The sequence below is a fragment of the Mesoplodon mirus genome (genome assembly GCF_964341445.2).
Source record: "Mesoplodon mirus genome assembly, chromosome: 3".
Classification (NCBI taxonomy): domain Eukaryota; kingdom Metazoa; phylum Chordata; class Mammalia; order Artiodactyla; family Ziphiidae; genus Mesoplodon; species Mesoplodon mirus.
This window is the reverse complement of record NC_138978.1, coordinates 36,877,394-36,900,431: the sequence shown is the minus strand read 5'-3', so window position 1 is coordinate 36,900,431 and position 23,038 is coordinate 36,877,394. Positions and strand designations below refer to the sequence as shown.

The 23,038-nt window shown below is 60.1% G+C and overlaps 1 protein-coding gene across 1 annotated transcript; it reads right to left on the bottom strand.

Moving 5' to 3' along the window:
* Positions 1 to 1,871: 1,871 nt before the first annotated feature.
* FOXO6 (forkhead box O6) lies at positions 1,872 to 22,773 on the bottom strand. Its single transcript, XM_082615218.1, has 2 exons — positions 21,902 to 22,773; positions 1,872 to 3,416 (listed from the first exon to the last, which is right to left on the bottom strand). Exons 1-2 carry the CDS (start codon positions 22,313 to 22,315, stop codon positions 2,148 to 2,150), a joined length of 1,683 nt encoding a protein of 560 aa, XP_082471344.1. The 5' UTR covers positions 22,316 to 22,773; the 3' UTR covers positions 1,872 to 2,147.
* Between the last annotated feature and the right edge of the window lie 265 nt (positions 22,774 to 23,038).

Below are 23,038 nucleotides of genomic sequence, written 5' to 3'. Positions count from 1 at the left end.
CCAAGGCTCAATGACGCTACAGCCAAAATATATGTGAACTCATCCTTCCCCCTCCAGCCTCACTTCCCTCCCCTGTCCCTCCTGATTTGAGTCACCATCAGCATCTCTGGCTTGGCCACTGACCCTCTCCCATTGTTGCCCCTTCTGGCCCACTTGCCTCCCCATCATTGTTCATCTTTCCACCTCTGAGCTTTGGCCATGCTAAATTGCTTCTTGTTCTGGAACCCAAATGATCCCTTGACTCTGGATCTCTGATCATGCCATTCCCTCTGTCTGAATCCCTTCCCTTCCCAATGCCAACTCATCCTTCAAGGCTGAGAAAGCACCCCCTCTGGGCCCCTTCCCTGACTCCTCAAGCCCAGGATGGGTGCAGCTGTCTCATTCACTCCCACAACAGCCCCCTGCCTCCTCCATTCTTTACATCTCTGATCTAAAATCACCCATTTACTCATCTCTGTCCCCATCGAGTCTCTAAATTCCTTGAGAGCAGACGTTGTGCCTCTGTTGCTCTCCATGGTAGCCCCAGTGCTTGGTATAAGACCTGGCACATAGCAGGTGCTCACTAAATTTTCCATGGATGAATGAATGGATGCAGGACCTGTGCTGCCACTTTACATATGTTTTCTCATTTACTGCTCACAAGAAATCCATGCAATAGGTGTACTAGCCTGTGGTCTAGACCAGGAAAGCAAGGCTATGGAGGCTGAAAACTTGTCCAAGGTCACACAGCTGGAAAAAGCAGGGAATAAATTCAAACAGAAGTTTGTGTGCCTTCAAAGGCCTCCTTTCCACCATCGCTGTCTGCCTTCCTAAGCCATTTTCCCTCTCTGACCATTTTCTCATCTGTACAACGGGAACAAAAATTATACCTAATACGGGACCTGGCATGAACACGTTCTCAGTTAATATCTGTGCCTTCTCTCCCAACTCTGAAGCTTATTCAGGACAGAATATCCCCAGGCCAGAAACTTCCTGCACGCACATGTTCACAGAAACAGGTGCAGAGCTCCACACAGGCACATCTCCAGCATCCAAAACTCAGTAGGCGCTTAACCAATGTGTGTTGAGCAGACAGACATCAGTGAATGCTGACACAGACTCAGACACAAAGCCACAATGGGCTCGGGCACAGGGACCCCCGCCTCCATGATCCCTACCAATTATCCTCTTCCTCCGCAGCTCCCCCTACTAGCCCAAGGCGCGAGAAATATTTAAAACAATTTTATTCATGAAAATATGCTGTACAATGCACTCTACACGGCCTCGACACGGCACACACGCACACGCACACGCTGACGGCACGGCCACGGTACACTGCCTACGATATGCGCCGGGGACGCCGCGCCCACAGACCGCCCCGACCGGACACTTATAAATATGGGAGAGAGGAGCCAGGACTGGCACGGAGAAAGGGGTGTCGGGTTGGGGGGTGGATCCGGAGCTGAGGCCCACTGGGGAGGCTGAGACCAGTACTGGGGGATGGGGACGAGCGGAAAGGGAGAGGGACTTCCACCTGGGAGGGGAGAAACTGAGGCGGGCAAGGATGGGTGGGCGGGGCTGAACTGTGGGGCTGGAGGTCGGAGAGTGGTTTGGGGCCGAAGGAGGACAGCTCAGGGTGAACAGCCAATAGGTAGGTGTGAGTGTGTTTCCGGGAGGGGTTCCTGGCTTGGGGTGGGTGAGGCTAAGACCAGTGGGAACGTGTCAATTGGGAATCAGATTCGACTTTGGGGGGGGCGATTCGTCACGCGGGGGCCCCCTCAAAGGAAACTGAAGATTCGGAGACGCCCCCCCCCAACCCCGCCCGCCCCGCCCCATCTCCCGGTTGGCCTCCCAGACCAGCACGGCCCACCTCATTCCTCCCTACTCCCACCCAGCCCGGAATCCAACCTCCACTCACAGGCTTCCCGCCCTTGGGAGGAGGGGGAGCGGGTCTCAGGAGTCTGGGCAAGAATGGCAGGGTGCCCCAGCCCCTCCCTACCACTTCCCTCAGCGGTCAGCTTCCGAGGGATGTCTCTAGCTGGGATGGGGCTGCTTCCTGGATCCCCTCCGTGGAACGGGAATGGGAGTGGGGACCCGGGGATCAGGATGGGAAGACAGAGGCCCCTGGGGGGGGCGGGGCAGGGCACCGGGGGCGTGGGAGGCGGCCCTCAGCCCGGCACCCAGCTCTGGTTGGGGGGCGGGGCCCCAGCCAGGCCGGGCGGCGGCGGCGGCAGGGCCGAGTCGAAGTTGAAGTCCATTTCGTCGCTGTCCATGAAGTCGTTGAGGATGATGGACTCGACGTCGCACTCGAGGCTCCCGCTGAACATGTCGAGGTCCAGGTCGGCCGGGAAGCGGTCGGGCGCGGCACCCAGCGGCCCTGCGGCGGCGGCCGCGTACGGCCCCTGCAGCGCGTCCAGCAGGAGGCCGCCGGGGGGGCCCCCGAAGACGGCCGCGTGGCCCGGCGGCGCCACTCCCGCCGCGCCCGCCTCGCCGGGCAGCGTCATAAGGCTGATGGGGTGGGCTAAGGCACTGCGCGAGGGCGCCGGCGGCGCGTACGGGGCCACCCCCTTGCCCGGGTAGGTGGTGGCCGCGCCCGCCAGCGCCAGCTCCCCGGGCGCGCCCAGCACCGGGCCGGGCCTGGGCGCGGGTGGCGGTGGCGGCAGCAGCGCGGGCAGCGCCCCCGGGCGGTAGGGCGCGGCGGCCGGCGCAAAGCTGGCCTGCTTGTTCTCCTGGATGGTCTGCATGGGCAGGCGGCGCAGCGCGCCCAGCGCCGGCGGCCCGAAGCCCCCGCCCCCACCGTAGGCACCGCCCTTGCAGCCGCCGAAGTAGGCGGGCGTCCCGGCGCGGGCCCGCGGCCCGTACGCATCCTGCGAGCCGTCCAGCAGCGCCTCCGGCAGCCCCGCCCCGCCGCCGCCGTGCAGGCCCAGCGGGCCCCCGAGCTCGGCCAGGCGGGTCAGCTCCCCCTGGCAGCGCGCACCCAGCGCGGGCGACAACGCGCTCGCCGGGCTCGGGTACATGAGCGGCGACGACGGCGCCAGGGCCTCCAGGGCCTCGTCGTCCTCCAGTTCGGCCGCCTCCCCGAGCAGGGGTCTCCCGCCGCCGCCGCGGAAGTCGGCCCACGCCTCGTAGTCGTCGCTGGCGTGCGAGGCCGGGCTCGTGGCCCACTTGGCCGCGGCAGGCACGGGTCCCGGGGCTGGCGCGCCCTGGGGACTGTCGTCGGGGCTTCGCTCCGGTGCCTGCAGCTGCTTCTTCTTGCTGGCCTTGCCCTTGATGCGCAGGAACTTGGCCCCGTTGTCCATGGACACGGCCCTGCGCCGCGGGGTCTTGCCCGTCTTTCCGCCCTCAGGGTTCAGCATCCACCAGGAGCTCTTGCCTGTGCCCTCGTTCTGCACGCGGATGAACCGGGTGTGCAGAGACAGGTTGTGCCGGATGGAGTTCTGTGGCCAGAGACAAGAAGGATAGGGGTGGGGGAGTGGGGAGTGGGGGGGTAATTGATGGGAAGAGGAGTGGGAGAAAATATAGAGAAGCGAGAGTATAAGAGAACGGGAGAGGAGCCAAAAGGCGGAGGGGGAGGAAATAGGGAAGATGAAAGGGTAAAGGGGAGAAGGGGGGGGAACAGATGTAAGTACCAGGTCAGACAAACTCAGACTATCCATCCTCTACCCCAGACCCACCCCATCCTTCCCGCTCCCCTGCCCCACACAGGCACTGTCTGTAGGGTGAGGCCAGAGCTTTGGGTCTAGCCTTTCCAGGGAGGCAACTCCTAAGGGACCTGCAGTGGGGGAGCAAGATCCCCCCCCCACTCCCCAACTCAGCCAAGCCCCGCCCGGGGCTAGCCAGGCTGCCAGGGCCCCCTAGCAGATTATGTAAGGGCTCATGCCGCTGCGGCTCATTTGTCCGCTCCCCACCACCCTGCCAGCCTGGCATGGCGCCAGGAGCCCGAAAACCCAGGGCTCCAGAAATCAATCTCGCGGTGACTGATTAAGCCCTGTTTAGAACTAATTGCTCTTTCGTGTGTGGGGAGAATAAATTACCTGCTTTAATTTCGTGTCTTTAAAATGCAACTGCAGGTAGAGAAGACTGTTAACCCTTTGCTGGGAGGGCCTGACCAGGGAAAGCAGAATAGGCTGGGTGTCCCCAAGGTGGGTAGAGGCCCAGACTTTCCCCCAACTTTTCTGAGCTTCTGTGAACTCCACAGAGGCCTTGGATCCCAGCAAGCCCCTCAAAGCACATCCACTGGCCATGAAGGCCCCAGACCCCGCCTCTGCTCACTGCCCACCTTCAGGTCAGCCCAGGTCTCCTCTGGGCTGCAGCCCTCCCCTCCCCTCCCCTCCCCACCCACCTGATGCTCTGCCCTCAAAGCCCCTTACTGGTGGAACCTTCACAAAATCTCCACAAAGCAGGTGGCATCAGGCCCATTTACAGACAAGAAGACCGAGGCTCAGAGAGGTGAAGTGGTTTGCCCAAGGCCACAGAGCCCTTCGGCTGCCCCTGGTCCTTCCCTGGGCTTCACCTTAGGCACACCTATACATATCCTCTTCTAAATTTCTGTTGGGCCCCATATCACTGCCTGCTTTTGCCAGGCCTGTCCTAGGGACAGAGGAAGGCTGGGGAGTCCACAGCTCCACTGACCTGGCTCCCCGCAAGAACCTGGAGGAGTAGAACTTCTGCAGGGCCTACCATGCCCCACCTCTGAGGCCTCCCTGCTGGTGGCCTGGACCTCCTGGCTCAGGCACTACTGTGGAAACAGCAGGGGTTTGGGTATCTGCAGGGCTGGGCAGGATGCCTGGCTCTTTTCAGCCACCTAGCTATGTGACCATGGCTATTGACTCAATCTCTAGGAGCCCATGCCTCAGTGAGCTCCTCTGAAAAAAATGGGCGACATCCAGTAACCACCTCAGAAGGCTGTTAGATCATTACCTGAGATAACGTGTGTGGGTGTTTGGTGAACACACCAGGTGCCCATAAACGCTGGTTAAATCCCTCACTCTGGCCAGAAGACCTCACTTCTTAGATCACTCCACAGACCCGCTCTGTCTCTACAATCCTTAGTATCAGGCCCTGAGTGTAACTGCACTGGGCACGAACAGCTCTGGGGAGCTGGCATTACCCCATCTCATGTACCAGGGAATGGAGGCCAGAGGCATGATGTAACTTGCCCTCGGTCCCACAGGCGGCAATGCCAGGTACCACTCTGGATCTGCCCGGCATACGGACCTGCTCTCATCCGCCCAGCTCCAGAACCTCTGATCCACGAGGGCTCTCCCTCCTGCCTCCTTCCCGCCTGTCTCCAGAAGGAGGGGTCCTCCCTGCTGCCCAGGGCACCCTCCCACCCCTCACCCCCAGTTCCAGGTACTCACCTGACCCTTCGGGGCCCCAGGCTCCCTATCTCTGGCACTTTCTGGTCTTGGGAGATAACAGCTAGGGCTTCAAGGCCCGTCCCAGCATTGTCCTGCCTGGTTTCTCCTGGGGCCCTGAGAGGAGGGGAGCTGGACCCCCAGGGAGTGGTGCTCCCTGGAGTAGAAACCCCCTCTCCTGCTCCCGCCCCTGCACCTGGCTCCCCAGCCCCTTCCCAACACCTGTGTTGGTTGGCGGGGCCTCAGAGGCCTCAGTTCTCCTCCCCTGGGGGATTATCTGCCTTACCAGAGGCTCCACCTCCCAGCTTCTCCAGCTGGAGGTCAGTCGGGCTACACCTCTTTATCAGTGTCACTATGTGCCAGCCCCGTTTTGAGTGCTTGGGGGTGGGGGGAGGAGGAAGGACACCGCCAAGTACGGGCACCTCCCGAGTACCTGCCAGGTCAGCCCTGAGTACTGGAAGTACTTGATCTCACGTGATCATTCTATCTGTCTCCATACAACGCAGGGATTGTGAGCCCTATTCAAGATGAGGCGAGTGAGGCTCAGAGAGGTTAAGTTGAAAAGATCACACAGTTTAAGTGGCCGAGCCAGGCATTGATTTCAGGTTAGTCTCATTCTGAGTCTAAAGGACCTCACGATCCACCATGGCAGAGAGAACAAGTCAGAGAACTTGCAAAGAATCTTAGGAAACCAGTCCTCCATTTCTTCTGAAACTTTCCATGACGTAACCAACCCTAGAAGCTGGCAGTATGGGAAGCTGGGGGCATGTTAAAAGGTCAAAATTCCCTACAAGCCTTGTGCTTCCTTTGTAGAATTCAAAGGAATCTTGCACTGTACTCTGTAATACTTCCAAATTTTCTGAATATCAATAAAAATGTTTTAGATTACCACCAAGAACACATGTTCCAGGCCTATGAAGGTCTGCATCCTTCCCTGCTCTGTTCCCTGCCCAGCCAGGTACCCCTGAGCCCCAGCCCAAAACCACAGCTGGTTGGACCCAGAGAGAAAAAGGACTTGCCCCAGTTCACCCAGGGATTCGAGCCCAGGCCTCCTGACCCCCAGCTTGGTGGCCCTCGTCCCCCGGCAAGCCTGAACTGGGGCCAGTCCCTCCTCCTCTCTGGGCCTGTTTCCCTCCCCATAAATTGATGAGATGGGCCACTGGATTCTAGGCACCTTTTCAGTCTGACAATAAAAAATTCTTGGAATCATTCAGTCCAGAGGTTTTCAAACTTTTGTTTTTTTTTAAAGCAGTGGAACCTTTTTAGTGAATGGAATCTAATGCAAAACTTGAGCGTTCAACACTCAAGCCATCGGAGGTGGGGCAGGGGTACCTGGAGCCCTGCCTGCTCAGCACCCTCCCTTGGCACTCTCACTGAAAACGAGGCCCTTGGGGAGGGATTCTGCAGGCCAGATGGATGGGGCAGTTGAGGCCTAGAAAGGTGCCGTGCCTTGCCCAGGGTCGCCCAAGGAGGTGGCCCAGAGCTGGGCGAGGACCTAGGCCTTGGTCTTCTGAGCCAGGCTCTTCACCAGGTGTGCACCAGGGCTGTGCCCCAGGAGGCAAGGCCAGGCCCTGCAGCCCATTCTGGCTACTCAGGTCCCAGCCACCTGGTACCCATCAGAGCTCCCGGCCAAGATCCAACAGCAAGCGCCAATCACATCTCGCCCACAAGGCCTCCTGGGAGGTCAGAGGCCACGAAGGAGGTGAGGGAGACGCCTCTACCAGGCAGCAGTAACCAGGGCTCCCTCTCAGAGTCACCTAGCAACCCGCCACCACAGCTACGGCCCCGGCATACCCCGATTCCCCTGGTGTGCAAGCTGGGCCCTGTTTCTGGGGCCTCACACCTCCCACACCTCCATGCAGGCCTGGGGCAGGTTCCCAGGGGAGATGGGACCTCCCTGAGTCAGTGCCTCAGAGACCATCAAGGGGCAGAGGGAAGGGACAGCAGGTTACATCCCACGCCCATCCTACTCTCCCTCAGAACCTGGGCGAGAGGCCAGCCCCCTGGGGCCTCAGGCACCAGGGAGAAGAGGCTGGTACAGGACAAAGAGCACGGGCTCTGGTGTTGGATCTGGATTCCAGTCTTGGCTTCAACACCCACAAACAATGGAGCAAAAGATGCTTTGAACCTCCATTTCCTCAAACAGCTACCTGCTTGCACCCTGTTTCCCTCCAGGGAGCAGCTGGAGGGATCCTGTAAATAACGTGGACCACATCCAGTCCTGCCCAGAACACTCTGATGCCCCCATCTCACTCAGAGTAAAGAACAAAGGCCTTGCCATAGCCCACAAGCCCTTCCATGACCTCCCAGGCTCCTCCCCTGACCCTGTCCTGCTGCCAGGCACCTGCCGGGCACCATCCCACCTTGGGGCCTCGGTCGCAGGGGCAACACTGTTCACCCAGGTACTCACATCCATCTCTTATCTCCTTCAAGTCTCTGTTCAGATGTCACCTATGTGAGAAGCCCCATCCCGCCCACTCTTTTAACAAGTGCTTCTCTGCCTTGCCATTTCTTGGCCCCCTTAGCCTGCTCTGAGTTTTTCTAAAGCAATTAGCGCTTTCTAAAGTACCATATAATTTCTTTATAGTCTGTGTTTATTATTGATTGTCTGGTTTCCCTTATATTAGAAAATAAGTTCCATGAGGGATTTTTGTCCCGCCTTTTCTTCTTGTAACCGGACCCCATGTGTTTGGTATATGCTAGGCATTTCATAAATTTTTGCTGAATGAAGGACAGACAGAAAAGCGGGGGAACATTGTGTGGCAGGGAGAATTAATGAGACTGCCAGAGTGGCTGGCACACGATAGGGGCTTCTCCAAACTGGGCTGAGAGAGGGGAATACAGGACGGAATGGGAGGCAAGCATGGGGTGGAGAAAGGCAGGAGCGGTCGGAGCCACAGAAGGAAGCGCAGAGAGGAGGAGGGGCTTCTGTGCAAGGGGAAGAAGGGCTCCCAGGGTGAACAAGGCAGCTGCCCACCCCAAGCCCCACCTGCTCGCTCCTGCTCCCCAGATTGACTTGGGGAACCCAAGGCTTGCTGTGGCCAAGCTCTCTCACAGCCTGGACCACGTGGGCCAGAAGACGCTGCAGCAGCCCCTGTGGGAACAGAATAACCTCGTCCTTGCTGAAGCTGCCTCCCTCGTGGACAGGGTCTGAGCCATTTGGTAGTGGCAGCTCATCTATCCGAGAGGACACCCTCATCTATTCCCAGGACACCCTTCGCCCACGAGCGGTAATGCATTCATCTGACAGCACAACCCCATTTATCCAGCACACCAGTCCCATTTATCCAGCAAGTACAACCTCATTCGCTAACAGCACTCCATTCACCTGACGGGGCCCCTCATTTATCCAGCAGGACACCCTCATTTATCCTCCAAGTCGGAGGCTCTCCTTCCTCCTGTGGTGTGGCTGTGTTCTCTGACGGTGCAACCCGACTGATCCAGCAGGACATCATCTCTTCTACAAGTACACTTCATCCCCTGATAGTACAACCTCATTTATCTAATAATGCAGCCTCACCTTGCCTCCAAGTACCACCTCATTGGCCGACAGTACACCTCGTTTATCTTCCAGCACAACCTCATTTCTCCTCCCAGCATAGCTTCATTCCCTGATAGCTCAAGCTCATCCAATCTTACTTCTCCAGCCAGAGCCCACCAGATCTCAGGGCTGAAGAGTAGGGGCAAAGAGGGGGAGTTTGGAGAGAGAAGAAGGGTCCCACCATTTGCTGCCCCCTGCCTAGAGAGGGCTGCAGGGCACTATGACTATGTCCAATCTCCCCAGGCCCTAAAGGGCCCATGGACTTTGAGTTCTAGGTTGCTCGGCCCAGCCAGTCCTCGACCACTGCCCCACCTCCCATTTGGTCCCCTCGAGAGCTAAAGAGGGCCCACGGGATGGATTTCCTTCAGCTCTCCAACAGGGGAAAAAACCCCACCTGATTCGATTTGTAGCATTTGTTGATTTCTGTGGTATGGATACTCCCATTGTAGCCAATTTTAAGCTGGCAGCATGATGTCATTGAGTGCAGAACTGGGGAGAAGTGTGCATGATCAGCTCTCACGAGCCAGTGCAAGCCAGCTTTTGCACACCACTGGCCCGTGCTCAAATACCGAGGCAGGAGAAGGGCACCACCTACCATGTGCCAGACCGAAGCTAGATTCTTTAGATACGTTTCTTCTTTGAATCCTAAAAACCATGCAAACTGTGAGCAGGTAATGCTATTTTACAAAGTGTGTGTGCGGGGCGGGGGTGGGGGGGAGAACTGAGGCTCAGGTGGGTTAAATGACTCCTGAGGCCATGAAGCTGCGAAGTGATGGAGCCAGGTCTGGGTCTCGGGGCTGTTGGATTCCAAAGCTAAGGCTCTTCCTACCCACACCACCCATGGGGCGGGGAGCACTGCCCTGCTGCCCACCTCAGAGGCCATCCCTGCCCTGGTTCTCAAGCCCAAGCTTCCTGGCTTTCATCAGAGACAGGAGACTCAAGTCTTGTGCTCCCCACCCACAAGCCCTGTGCTACCTCCTGGCCTCTGGCACCAAGGGGATGCCAGGACCCTCCCAGTTCAGTCCTGGGTCTTGCGTGCAGCCAGCCAGCCCAAAACCAGGTATGGATTCCTCTCCAGGTTCCATCGCTGTCCAAGATTCAGCCCGGCCCCTGCCTCAGGAAGCTGACCCTAACTACCCAGTGGGGATGGTGATCCAGCTCCAACCTCTAGTGCCTTCCTGAGCAGAGATCACCTGTGGGGTGTGTGAGCGCTCTGATCCCCTCCACGACTCCCATTTCCTCTCTCCCCGCTTCCTTCCCTCCTTTCCTGCATAAAGAAGGGTTAAGGGCTAGAGTTGGAATCCCAACATCATCCATGTGACCTTGGGCCTCCCCCCTAAAAGAGGGTAACTATCGCAACGTCCGTGGGGGAAGGAGCGTGGCTGGGAACTGGATGAGATCCCACATGTCAAGAGTCTTCCGGACTCCCTGTCTCAGCCCCAGGCACAGCTGTTGTACCACACCCCACCCCCTCTGGCCCAGGAACACACCTGACTCAGAGAGAGCCACAGACTCTGGGGGAGGGTGGCCGGCGGAGGGGGGGGGAAGGGTCACTGGCTCTGCTGCCTGGAGTACTCAGTCCAGACAGGGTTCCTGGCAGAAGGGGTGACCTGGATGACCTCAGGGCCCTGAGGCCACATGCAAACCCTTGGTACTAGGGTGTGTAGTGAAGGAGGGGTAGAAGGGCAGGTGGGGGCATCAGAGCCACAGGTGTTGACAGGTGGATGGGCTTGGGGTCAGCAGAGGAACAGAAGTGAGCAGCCAGGGGCCAGGAGGAACCAAATGTCCAAAGCAAGGCATGAGGTCAAGGGACAGGCCCTGGCGTCCCCCACCCCTGCCACCGCAGAGACAACAGAACCCACACACCCAGCCTGGACAGCACACAAATCAGCAGCAGAAGTCCCAGCTCACCCCTACTCAAAAGCCCATGGCTCCTCATCCTGCCAGCGCTTGCGTCCAACTCCAGACTGACATTCAAGGGCCCTCCGATGCTCTCCAGCTTCATTACCTCCATTCCCTTAAACCCATCTGGGACTCCAGCCACCCTGGATGCCTCACACCTCCATGCCTTCACACACTCTGTTCCCTGTGCCCTTCCCTCGCTCTCTGCTCAAGTGGTTCCTGCTGCTCCATCAGGGCTAGCTGTGCAGCATCTTCCTAGCCCCCTCTGCAAGCCCCAAAGAGAGCTGCTCCCCGCTCAGTGCTACTGCAAAAATCTACCTGCACGCTGGAGTATAACTGTAGGTGAGTCTGCCTCCCCACTTGAACTCTGTGGGGCAATCCTTGGCTCACAGCAAGTCAACACATTGGTTGGAACTCTCAGCAGCCATGAACCACTCAGGCCTGGCAACTCTGTGTCGTTTCTGTTCAACAAGACCTCAGGCCCGAGCTCCAGGTCTTGCCTCCTCCCTCCCAGTTTCCCCTCCAGTTCCTGCTGCCCCTGCCATCTCCCTACTTCTCCCCTGGCTTCTCAGGAGACTTCAGCAAAGTGAGAAAGGAAAGAAACTACCATTTGCTGAGCATTCGGTGCACGCGGGCTTCTCACCGTTGTGGCCTCTCCCGTTGCGGAGCACAGGCTCCGGACGCGCAGGCTCAGCGGCCATGGCCCGTGGGCCCAGCCGCTCCGCAGCATGTGGGATCTTCCTGGACCGGGGCACGAACCCGCGTCCCCTGCATCGGCAGGCGGACTCTCAACCACTGCGCCACCAGGGAAGCCCAACAATTAAAATCTTACTGAGTATCTGTAACAAACCTCTGAGTTGGTTTATTATCCTGATTTATAGATGAGAAACTGAGGCTTCAAGAGACAACTGACCTGCCCAGGTGGGTAAGTGTTGAGGCAGGAATTCACACCCAGAGCCCTTGCTCTTCCTACTACCCTGAGAGGCCTCTAGGGAGGAGCCTAGGCCAGACAGAAGCTCCCCTGGGGAGGGGGCACCAGGAGCTGTCCACACTGGCTCAGCAACCCCTCCACAGACTCTTCCCTCCCTCTTCCAGGACTAAAGGGGATCCCTAAATGCCAGGCCATTCAGGCCTCTCCCAGCCTCTCCTCGTCGGAGCCCCCTCCCTCCCTCTGCCGGCAGCACATCCCACACCCCTGCCCCCGGCCCTGAGAGCAGCTGCGGTGACCTCACCCAGTCCTGCCCCGGGCCTGGCTCTGGGGAGGGCTCAGCAGCTGTGCCCCAGCCCTACAGGCCGGCTCCTGGGGGGGAAGGGGGGGGAAGAGTGGGCATGGTGCCAAGAGGACCATCTGCTCTCCCAGGGGCATGGCCACCCGCATAGACACTGCCCTCGTCCCCAGAGGCTGCCCTTGGCCCTCTGTCCCCATGCCAAGGGGCTCCAGGAGCTCGGGGCAGCCCACCCAGACCGGGGCACCAGCCCTCATCTGCCATCTGTCTTCTCCTGGAGCCTGAGAGGCCCTTGCAGGGCATGTTGGAGCACGAATGTCCGCTGAAAAATGAACAAGTGCTCAGGGTAAGCTCTGGGGGCAGAGGCCAGAGGCCAGGGCTGGGTGTGCTGAGCACTGCCTGCCCCAGCACCAGCCCTGCCGAGCCAGGAGCAGGTGACCCCCTAGGGGCTTGCGGTGGTGGTGGGGCCCTCCATCCACTCACATCTGCTCAGCTGGCAGGTGCCTCTGGCTGAGGGCAAGCCCCTTCCCCCAGGGCCCCAGCTCAGGTTACAAAAGAAGGCAAGGCCAGCTGAGGACAGGGGGAGGGGACTGGAGGGGTGGAGGAGGCATCACAACTTCCCAGAGTGTTGCGGGAGGTGAACTCGGATCCCTAGATGAGACTGAGGGCCAGAGAGGGAAGGACCATGCCCAAGGTCACACAGACAGCCAGTGGGCAAAGAGGAGCCAGCGTCCAGGGGCAGGGAGCCCCGGATTCGAGGGTGACCTTGAGTAAATCACTGGCCTCATCTGTAAAAATACAGTGCCTAAAACCTGCCTGCTTGCCTCCCAAGGCCATGGGGAAGGCTCTGTAGGCTAGAGAGCAATGGCTGGACCTAAGGGCAGGATGAAGTGGACATCCTGATCTTCTGACACCCCAGAGACAGAAAGGAAGGGACTAGAAGAAGAAATCCTACCCCCAACCCCAAACACATACACAAGTCAGTGTCTCTCAGGGATCAGGGCCCAAGACCCCTACCCTACACAGCACGTGTGGAGGTATCTCCTTTTCTTTCCCAGAGCAATGAGTAACAAAAATGGTATTTGCTAAGATTTCACTGGGGACTTTACATGTAACTCTCCTTACATGCAATTCTCACAACAAAGCTTGGACATAAGTCTTATTATTATCCCACTTTGCAGAGGGGGAAACTGAGGCTAGGTTGCCCAAGGCCACACAGAGGATAAGTGGCAGAACTAGGACTGCTCCTCCCTGCTTGCCTCCAGACTCCTACCCGCACCACTTTGTCTTACCTCTGAGATCCTCAAGGCACCAAAGGGTGCTGCTTGGCACCTCAGGCCTGGCATCTTGGAATCTTGGGGCCTCCACCCTCTCTCAGGCTCATCTTCTCCCCTGGACCCCAGTATTGGGCCCACATTGGGCACCTGAGCCAGTCTCTCCCCCCACCCCAACCCTCCATACCATCCTTTCTGACCATGCCATTCCTCATCCCCCACAGCTTGGAGTGCCAGCTCCTTGGTGTGGCATTCCAGGCCATTCGCCATATGGCCCCTGCTTGCTTCCCCATCCTCAAGTCCTGCTGGGCTCTGGCTAACACAGCCAGACCCTGTGGGTCTCCTAAAGAGTCCGGAGGGTTTGACTCCATCACCTGGCTCTCCCCCCTCACCTCCAAATACCCATAGCTCATTATCTGGCCCTCCATCATGACCCTGGGTAGTTTTTATCCTCCTCTTATCTCCCCAGCTGGACCTGCAGGCATTTCGAGGGCAGGGAGCCAGTCCGGTTCCTCTGAGCAGTGCTGCACACTGGGTGCCCAGTGGGTGTAGGCCTGGATTAAAGTGAGTGGAGGAAGCGGCCATCAGCCCTGGGGCCTGCAGATGGAGGGGGGTGGACAATGTCAGCTCCCTCCCTCTGGCAGCTCTGGATTTGAGAAAGGGTGCCAGGGATCCCAGAGCCACCCCCGAGGCTGGAAGCCCCAGGGCCAAACTCTAAGGGAAATCAGAGAGACAGTGCTAGGGCTGGGGGGCAGGCAGGTAGCGGCCAGCCTGGACTGGCCTGGCCAGAGCACTCGGTTAGGGAGGAGAAGCCCAGGGGAGTTTCATTTCTGTCCCTTCCAGTGGGATACTGTGAGAGCCACTTTGTTTCTCTCAGCCTCACTTTCCTCATCTGCAGACTGGGGATGGTAGCAGTACCAGCTTCACGGTTTGCGGTGAAAATTAAATGGAAGCACACCTGTCATGGCATGTGGTGGTTGCATCCTGAGCTGGAAGAGTTCTGTGTGGCTGAAGCAAGGGTCAGAAGATGGCTGGGGTGAGTGACGTGGCTGTACAGGTTGACTGGGGCCAGGGGGCCAAGGCCTGGAGTGGCACGCTACAGCCCCAGGACTGGATCCTGTGAGACCAGCACCGCGCTGTACACATGGTCTCGCCTCCCCCACCAGACGGGGAGCTAGCAGAGAGCAGGGGCTGTGACTTTCCACTTCCTTGTGGGCCAGCGCCAGAGAGGCCGGCTGAGTGCACGACGGTTCCCCTCCCTCCGGCAGCCAAAAGCTCTCAGTGGCAGAGCACATCAGACATGGAGGGCGGGCGAATGTATCGTGGTGTTTCAATCCCTTGGAGCTGACTGCATGGGGCTCAGTTCCCTGGAAGACCCGGAAAAGAATGAGGAGGAGAGATGTGGGCTCAATCTGAGCAGCCTGTTTAGAGAAGAAGGTGGTCCGCCCTGGGAGCGGAAGACGGGAGGGGGACTTCCCTGGAGGTCCAGTGGTTAAGAGTCCATGCTTCCACTGCAGGGGTTGCAGGTTCAGTCCCTGGTCGGGGAACTAAGATTCCGCAATCAGAAGCAGAGGAAGCTACCATCTAAGGCACCGGTTCAGAATCCGACCCATCATCAGACAGACCTGTTAAAATATAGACTCCAAAGTCCACCCACTGAGAGTCTGATACAGAGGGTCTGAGACAGGGGCTGCAGATTGTACTACCTAAAAGCTTCTAGGTGACTATGATAATCAGCCAGCTCTGCCAACAACTAAGGATTTAAGGCAGATTCTCAGAAAGACACATTGGGTTCCAGAATCACCTGGGAGGTAGGATTTTGTTCAAACTACCCAAGCACCCGCCTAGTTTCTGAGGGGTGTCCCCGGGGTTCAATCCATGAGTCGATAGCAGCCTTGGTGAGCATGTAACAATGGCAGTGGTTTCGGTTGAGAACTCCAGTGTCAGGTATAAAGATGGCAGTGTGAGGGCTCCCTGGGATCAGAGGCAGCAGGGAAAGTGGGAGGGAGGGCAGGGCCTGGACAAGGCCAGCAGAGGGCCCAGGGGTCCAAACAGAGCAGTTTGGGCTTGGTTGGCTCCCAGGGGAACTGAGGAGCCCTGGAGGGTTCTGGAGCGAGCATGAGTGAGCCCTGGGGCAGGAGGGCTGGCTGGGGTGTGGGCTGATGCTGCACTGGCATTGGGAGATGGCGAAACATGGAGGAAACAGGTCTGCATCTAAATCTAGGCTCAGCCTCGTCTCAGCTATGCTACCTTGGCCAAGTGACTTCCTCTTTCTGAGCCTCAGCTGCAAAATGGGGCTATTAACACATACCTGGCAGGACACAGGGAGGATGAAATGAGAGGATTTATGTGAAGTGCCCAACTGACTGCCTAGCACCCAGGCGTTAATCCTCTGATTTCTCCTTCCCCTTCCCAAAAGAGGCATCCCCCCTTAGAGACCAGAAAGGCTTCTCTGCAAAGAGGGAGGCCTGGGGCGGGGGGGTGTGGGGGGGAGAGGGTGTGGGAGGCCCCTCCCCCACACGCCACCTGGCCCCCCTCCCACCTCCACATATGGGTTGGGGGGTGGGGAGAGGCAGCAGACAGCCAAACCCTCCCAAACAGGAGTTGGTTTCCATGGTAACCAGGATGCCAGGAGGAAGGGGGGCGCTCCAGATCCAGCTGTCCCCCTGAGCGCCCTACCAGGGCCCCAGAGCCTCTGCTAATGCCCACCTAACACCCTGTACCCCCCATATGCCTGCTCTGGTAGCCAGCTGGGACTGCCAGGAGCACTCCCTTCACTGTGCCCAGAGTTTGTCTGCCACCTGGGTACTGCCAGGGGCAGGGTAGACAGCCCCAAGCAGGAGTCCCCAGTTTGAGTTTGAGTCCGTCCACACCTGTACTCACGTGCTTCCACCCATGATAAGTCCCATTAGGTACTCTATGCTCTCGGTCCCAGCTAAACCCTCATGGCTCCTAGAGCCAGAGGGTTTGTCAGTCACAGCCCCAAAAGGGCTGCAGACTGAGTGAGTTAAGGCCCTTTGGACACAGATGAGAACACTGAGGACCAGAAGGGGAGAGAGCTTTGCTCCAGCTCACACACACGAGATCAGGGTCGCCTACAGGTGCTCTCTCACCACTCACCAACTCCCGACTCCACAGCTCCAACAGACCCCAAAGGGCTGAACTAGGACACCCTGAGTGATGCTCCAGAGAGATGGGTCATTGCCAGGGAGAAGGAAGGAAGGCCTAACAACTTGAAGGTCTTGTCTAGCAACAGAATGGGCAGTCCCAGAGCTTGCGGGCTCCAGGTCCCCGGGAGTGTGTGAGAAAGGGATTGATCTGGGAAGGAGGCTTGGAAGCGGGTGATGGGCTCCACCTCTCTTGGAGATCCAAAGTCGGAATCAGAGGTAGAAGGAGTGGGCACCAATGTGTACCTGTTTCTCAGGTACCCACTCCCAAGTTGGGAGGCAGGCCACAGGCTGCAGATAGGAAAGGGGTGCTGAGGAGTCAGCCACAAGTTAAGCGAGACAGTGAGGTGAGGAGGGGGCTCCCCCTGCTATAGCTGGTGCACCCATATCCCAGAGGCTCACATCCACACACGCAGTCCACGACCACACCCTCACCCTTCACAAGACATAGAGAGAGGGGCTTCAGTAGCCCCGAGGACCCCACGGAGTGGCCACCACCAGCTGCCACTCAAAGATAGGAGAGGGTGGGCTGCAAGAAACAAGCCTGCACCCTTTCCAAATCCCTCCTCTCCAGCCCCAATGGCACAGGAGGAAATGCTTGAGTTTGGGGGACAGGACGGGGTTCAATTCCCAGGTCTGCCACTTCTTAGGGATGTGACCCTAAGACAAGTCACTTCTCCACCTGGGAAACCGGGATGCTAACACCCACCTGGAAGGATGGAGGCCAGGATTTGAGGGGATGTGGGCTTGGCTGGTGGGCGCCTGCTCCCCGGCGCTCTGAGCCCTTCCCCCTCTCTGGCAGAGCCCCTCCACTCCACTCAGTCCTGAGCTGGGTCCTCAGGGCGTGCAGAGAGGGGAGCCCCAAACCGCAGAAAGTGGCGGCTGGGGGGCGCTGAACTTTCGAACCCGCACACACCTCCCCCCCACCAAGCGCCGTTCATTACCTTAACAGGAGTTAAAAATAACCGTCTCATCTCTTTAAATTAGTCTGTCTGCAATTACCGCCTGGCACGGCGCTGCCCGCCATCGTCCCGCTGGAGCGGCGCCAGGTGGCAGGCGGGGCCCTCACCCTGTCTGTCGGTCTGTCTGTCTGCCTCCAGGTCCCCCCCTTCTCCCCGCAGAGGCGCAGCCACCCCAGGGGCCTCCCGGCGGCCCTGCCTCCCAAGCTCCCCAAGTTTCTGGGGAGGGGGCCGCCGGGCGGGCCACGCGGCTGGCAGAGTGTGGGGCCTTCGGGGAGCAGAGGACTGGGGGGGAGGGGCGCGGTGGCGAGGGAGGGGCGCCGGGAGGCCCGGGAAGCCGGAAGGGCCCGCCGCGCGCCAGCGCTCGTGGGTGGGTGTGAGCAGGTGGCCGTGGGAGTCTGCCGGGCGTGCCAGCAACTGTGCCAGGAGCGGCTGGCACGGGCTCGTGCCCAGGAGGCGGGCAGCTGCCAGCCCCCCGCTCGTGCAGCGCGGGGGGTGAGGACACCCCCAACCCGGGCTCACACCGCCTCTTCCCGCACCTCCACCAGCCCTCGGGGCTGGGGATCCCCGGAGGACAAAGAAGAAGGAGGGAGCCCTGCTGGAACGGGCTGGGGGGAGGAGAGAAGGGGGAGCCCCTGCACGCACAACCACCGCTCAGTCGAGCTGTAGCAGGACCCTCCTCCCGGCCTCTCAGATCAGTCCCTCCCCTCTAGCCCCCACCCCACCTAGGACCTACTGGCCTGCCGGGGCCGGATAGGGGGGGACACCCCTCCCTCCTGATCCCACCCCACAACAGCCAAGCTGCTCCAGGCACTGATGGAGAAGGGAAATCCCCATCCACTGGGCTCCTCCCCCACCAGTCCCAGGGACAGGAATGGGAGGCACCCAGGCCTGGCCTGGGAGCTCCCAGGGGAGCTGACAGCCTGGAAACACAAAAGCAGGCGGAATAACTCCAAGGGCGCTAAGTGGAAGGAGGACCAGGACCCAGAGCAGCCTGGGTCTTCCCGGAGGAGGAAGGTGGGGCTAGAGTGTCTGAGAGGAAGTAGGAGGCTCTACCTGGATGTGGGATATCCACACTTTTGGGACACTGGAGAGGGAGGGAGACTCCTGTCCAAGCCCTCGTCCCAGGCCTGGAGACCCTCTGCCCTGAAGGCAACACTACCAGCCTCTCTGGTGGAGTTCCCAGCACCAAGCCCAGACTCTCTTCGGGCTTCAGCCTGTTGGGCGCCTTAGGCCTGCTGTTGATCTTGCCTCCTCCAATTCCTCTCGGCAACACCTCTGAACTATCTTCCCACATCACAGGTGAGACCACAGGGCAAAGGCCAAGCACAGGGCCCTCACTCGGCCTTTCCCACGCCACAGCCCTGCCATCCCATGCTCCTAGCCCTGCCTAGGAGCCCTTGGTTCCAGCCTGGCACACCCAACAGTCTCCCAAACCCAACATATGCAATTCCACCTCCTTGCCTTTGCGTATGCAGTCAATATCCCTTGGAAGACTTTCTCCCAAATTCTACCCACCCACCCCACCCAGTGAAGACAGACCAGATCAAGTGCCATCTTCTCTGTGAGGGCTTGCCTGGCTCCCCAGGGGATCTACCCCACTTTCCCCACACCCCTACTCCTACCCCCACTCCCCGGCCCCCAGTCCTGCGTGCAAGACAGAGGGCTTGCGTGTGGAACTGGCTGAGCCCTGATGCATCCTGAAAGCAGGTGCAACGCCTTCCCCTTCGGTCCCCCCACTCCATCTAACACAGGGTTCCATACACTCCAGGGACTCAAGTGCAACACTTACGTGGAGGAGGGGAGGGAGGAAGGAACAGTGGGGTCCCTGGCCCCAGCCCTGGCACCTGCGGTGTACCACAGGCTCTGCTAACCCTGAGGGTGGCTGGGAGTTGGGAACGGCCCCGCCACCAGGGCCCTGGAGGGACTGACTGGGAATGGGGGAACAGGCATTAGGAGGGACAGGAATGAGAGGGGAAGGCGGCTCCCTGGGGAGCTGGATGCGGGTGGGGTAGAAGGAGGACAGCCACTGAGGGGATGAGATGGGAAAGGCCAGGGGCCTCTCTGAACAGCCCTCCTCCAGTGCCTTGGGGGTCTCTGCCAGGGCCTAGGTCAGGAGCCCAAGGCTGAGGCTCCCTCACCAATGCCCTAGCCCAGGACAAGCATTCCTGGGCCCGGGCGCAGGGAGAACCAGTGTGTCCCCAGCAGCGTGGTGCAGTGGAAACTGCATCCAATGGGCAGGCGGGAGGCCTGGGCCATCATCCAGGGCCTGCCGCTCACTGATGACCTGAGAAGAGTCCCATTCCCTTCTAGGGCCTCAGTCTCACAGTCTGAGAAATGAACTCATGGGACTAAATTATCTCCAAGTACCTTCCCAATCACAGTCTAGGATTTAGATCTGCCCCTGTTTGAAAGCTGTCAGTGTCCCCCTCCCACATCCAGTGGCAGCAGGACACTATTCCAGAGGCTCTGGGTCTCTGGAGGGAGACACATCTGGACTGGAATCCAGTTTTCCCATCTACTGACTGTGTGACCTTGGGCAGTTCACTCCTCCACTCCCTGCCTCAGTGCCCAGCCCTATAAGTAGTGACAGTAAAACCCACCTCAGGGAGTGCAGAGAGCATTAAAGGAGACACCTGGCACAGGGCTTGGCCCTAAGACCCCCAGTGAACTGCAGTTCTCTCCCAGCCTCAAGCCTCATGTTCCCTCTTGCCATCTTCCCCATCATCCCTCACCCATCAAGCCCAGCTGAAGCTCTGCCTCCTGCAGGAAGCCCTCCTGGCTTATTCTGGCCCATAGTACCCTCCCTGGCCTCAGCACCCTCTTCACTATCCACCTATTTCTTCACTCTTTTACCAGACATGCACTGGTAGTTCCCAGTGCCAGGCTCTATGCTCGGTGCCGTGGGCACAGAGATTGTTCTGACACTACCACCGTCTTCCAAAGCGGGTGGGGAAGGGAAATGAGACAGGACACAAAAGACTAAGACCTATGACAGGCAGGGAGACGGCCAGAGAAGAGGGAGTCCTGAGCTAGCTAAAAAGGGTTAGGGAAGGCTTCCTGGAAGAGGCATCTGAACTCTGTGCCCTTGAGGACAGGGACTATCTACAGGGAGAAGTGAAGGGTGGGACAGTACATGGGAGGGAGGTGGGAGCAAAGCACAAGGGCAGGACCCATTTAGGAGGAACAAGCGTTCCAGAGAGGGATGAGCCCAAGGGGACCGGAGAGAGGATGGAGGAGACTCATGTCGGCCCCTCCAGCCTGTGTCCCCACCCAGTAGTGGCCAGAGACAGACAGAGAAGCTGCCAGCATAAAGCCTGAGAGCCATGGGCTCCCAGGGCAGAGCACCGTGGCCCCTACAGTGCAGCCACTGGGCATCTTGAGCTGTCCATGTCTGCAAGCCTCCCCTCCTCCCCCAGCACACCTCCTTCCCCTGACCCTGCCTATAGGCACCACCAGCCAGAGCCCCTTCCCTCCATGCAGGCATGCCTCCCTCATAGAGACCCCCCTCTCCCACAGGGAGTCTCATAGCTCACAGGCCCTAGGCATGGCCCGACCCCCACCCCACCCCAGTCTCCTCTTCCCCAAAGGCATCGACTATCCCCATGCCCCAACAAGTTGGCCAGAGGAGGGTCTGGAGGCCACAATCCAGTCAAGACCTTGTCGTCGCCCAAGATGGCTCCCCCCCTTTCCATTGGTTGGTACTGAGGCCTCCCTGGGGTGCCCCTCCCCTCTCCCCCTCCCCCAAGTGCATCTGGGCTCAGAAAGCCAGGGAAGTGGAAGACAGCCTGGGGTGGTCATGGACAGATCCCCAGGTCTCAATACCTTGCCCCCACACCAGCAGGGATCATCACCAGCCCACCATGCTGAGCCAGGCAAGGGGGGCAGCAGCTGCCCCATGGAGAACTCAGATCTCAGGTCACCTGACCAGTTCCCCACCCTAGGCTGGCTGGTGCCCTAGAGTGAACTCCTGGCACCACAGAAAGAACTGTGGGCCTAGGGTCGCATTCCTCACCCTGAGGCCAGCTCCAGGGAGGGCAGTGGGAAAGATTTGGGAGGAAAGCAGCCACTGGCCTCAAGTCATTATTTCAGCTCTTTAAGGAGGGTGCCCTGGTGGAGAGGGTAAAACAAGAGTAACACAAAGCAAACTCGTGGGGTTAAGAGGAGGGTCCCCAATGTCTGAGGCCTGAGAATAGGTTCTTCTTCTATGCCCCCAAGGATGGGATGAGGGTGTCCCTCGAGAGTGCCTCAAAGTGGCAGTCCCTTGTCACCCCACCAGACCTCCCACCTCGCATCCAGAGCATGCACACAGCTGCTCCCAGCACGCCCCCGCCTGTCTGCCGGCCGGCCCCACGCCCTGGGCACACACTCTGTGACTCCTGGGGGTGCCCCAGGGCCTCCCTCTAGACCGCCCGCCGGGAGCCCAGACGCATCTAGCAGCCCCTGGAAGCCCCAGCTGACGACTCCAGACCCCCTCCCCTGCCGGACGCCCCCACCTTCCAGCCGGCCGAGCTGTTGCTGTCGCCTTTATCCTTGAAGTAGGGCACGTAACGGACCATCCAGTCGTAGATCTGCGAGAGCGTGAGCCGCTTGTCCGGGGCGCTCTCGATGGCTTTGGTGATGAGGTCGGCGTAGGACAGGTTCCCCCACGCGTTCCGCCGGGAGCTCTTCGCTTTCCGCAGCGGTCCGACCTCCGCGCCCAACGGCGGCGCTGGGGCCATCGGCGGGGCCGTGGCTCGGCGCTCCGGCCCGCAGTCCTCAGCGCCCTCGGCCACCCCTGAACCCAGCGCTCCGTCCTCGTCGCCGACCAAGTCTGGCTGCGGCAGGGGCCAGGTACACGAGCGCGGCCGGCTCTGCGGCGCGAAGTCCGGGTCCACGTCCACCTGATGCGCTCGCAGCTTCGCAGCCATGGTCCCGCCCGGCTCGGGCGAGGAGGGGAGGGGGGCTCCGCGGATGGTGGGCGGGCGGCTCTGGGATCTGCGCGCCCCGGGGAGGCCCGCGGGAGGGGTCCCTGGCGGCGCCGGCTCAACCGCGGGGCGCCATGGGCCGGGTCCCGGAGACAGGGGGCTGGACGCGCTGGGAAGCCCAAAGGGAGGGAGAGGTGGGGGCAGTGAGGGAGCGGCGGCCCCGGAGCCCAGCGGGCACACACCTCGCCCAGCCCCGCTTCTAGCACCTGCCGCCTGCCTGCGCCTGCAGCCACCACCGCCACCGTCTTTGCCGCCGCTCCCCCGGCGCCGGCCCCGCACGCGGGCCCCGCTCTCCCGGGACGGGGCCGGATTGCACCATGCCGGAGCCCGAGCCCGTGCCGGAGCCCGCGCCGCCGCCGCCCCGTGAATGCCGCCGCCGCCGCCGCCGCTCCGGCTCCAGCGCCAGCTCCCGCGCCTGCCGCGCTCAGCGCCGGCTGCACCTCGGATGGGCGGGGGACGGGGAGGGGGCGGGCCCGGCGCGGGAGAGGGCGGGGCTTGCCCTCCCGCGGCCGCGGAATCCTCAGCCGGCCGGGTGCCCCGCCCTCGGGCTGGAGGTGGGGGGGCGGGGCTCCCGGCCGGGGGCGACCCTGCCGCAGCCCCAGCACGCAACAGCGCCGCCTACGGAGCAGGGGAGGAGCGGCGGGTGCGACCCCGCCCCCTGCTTTG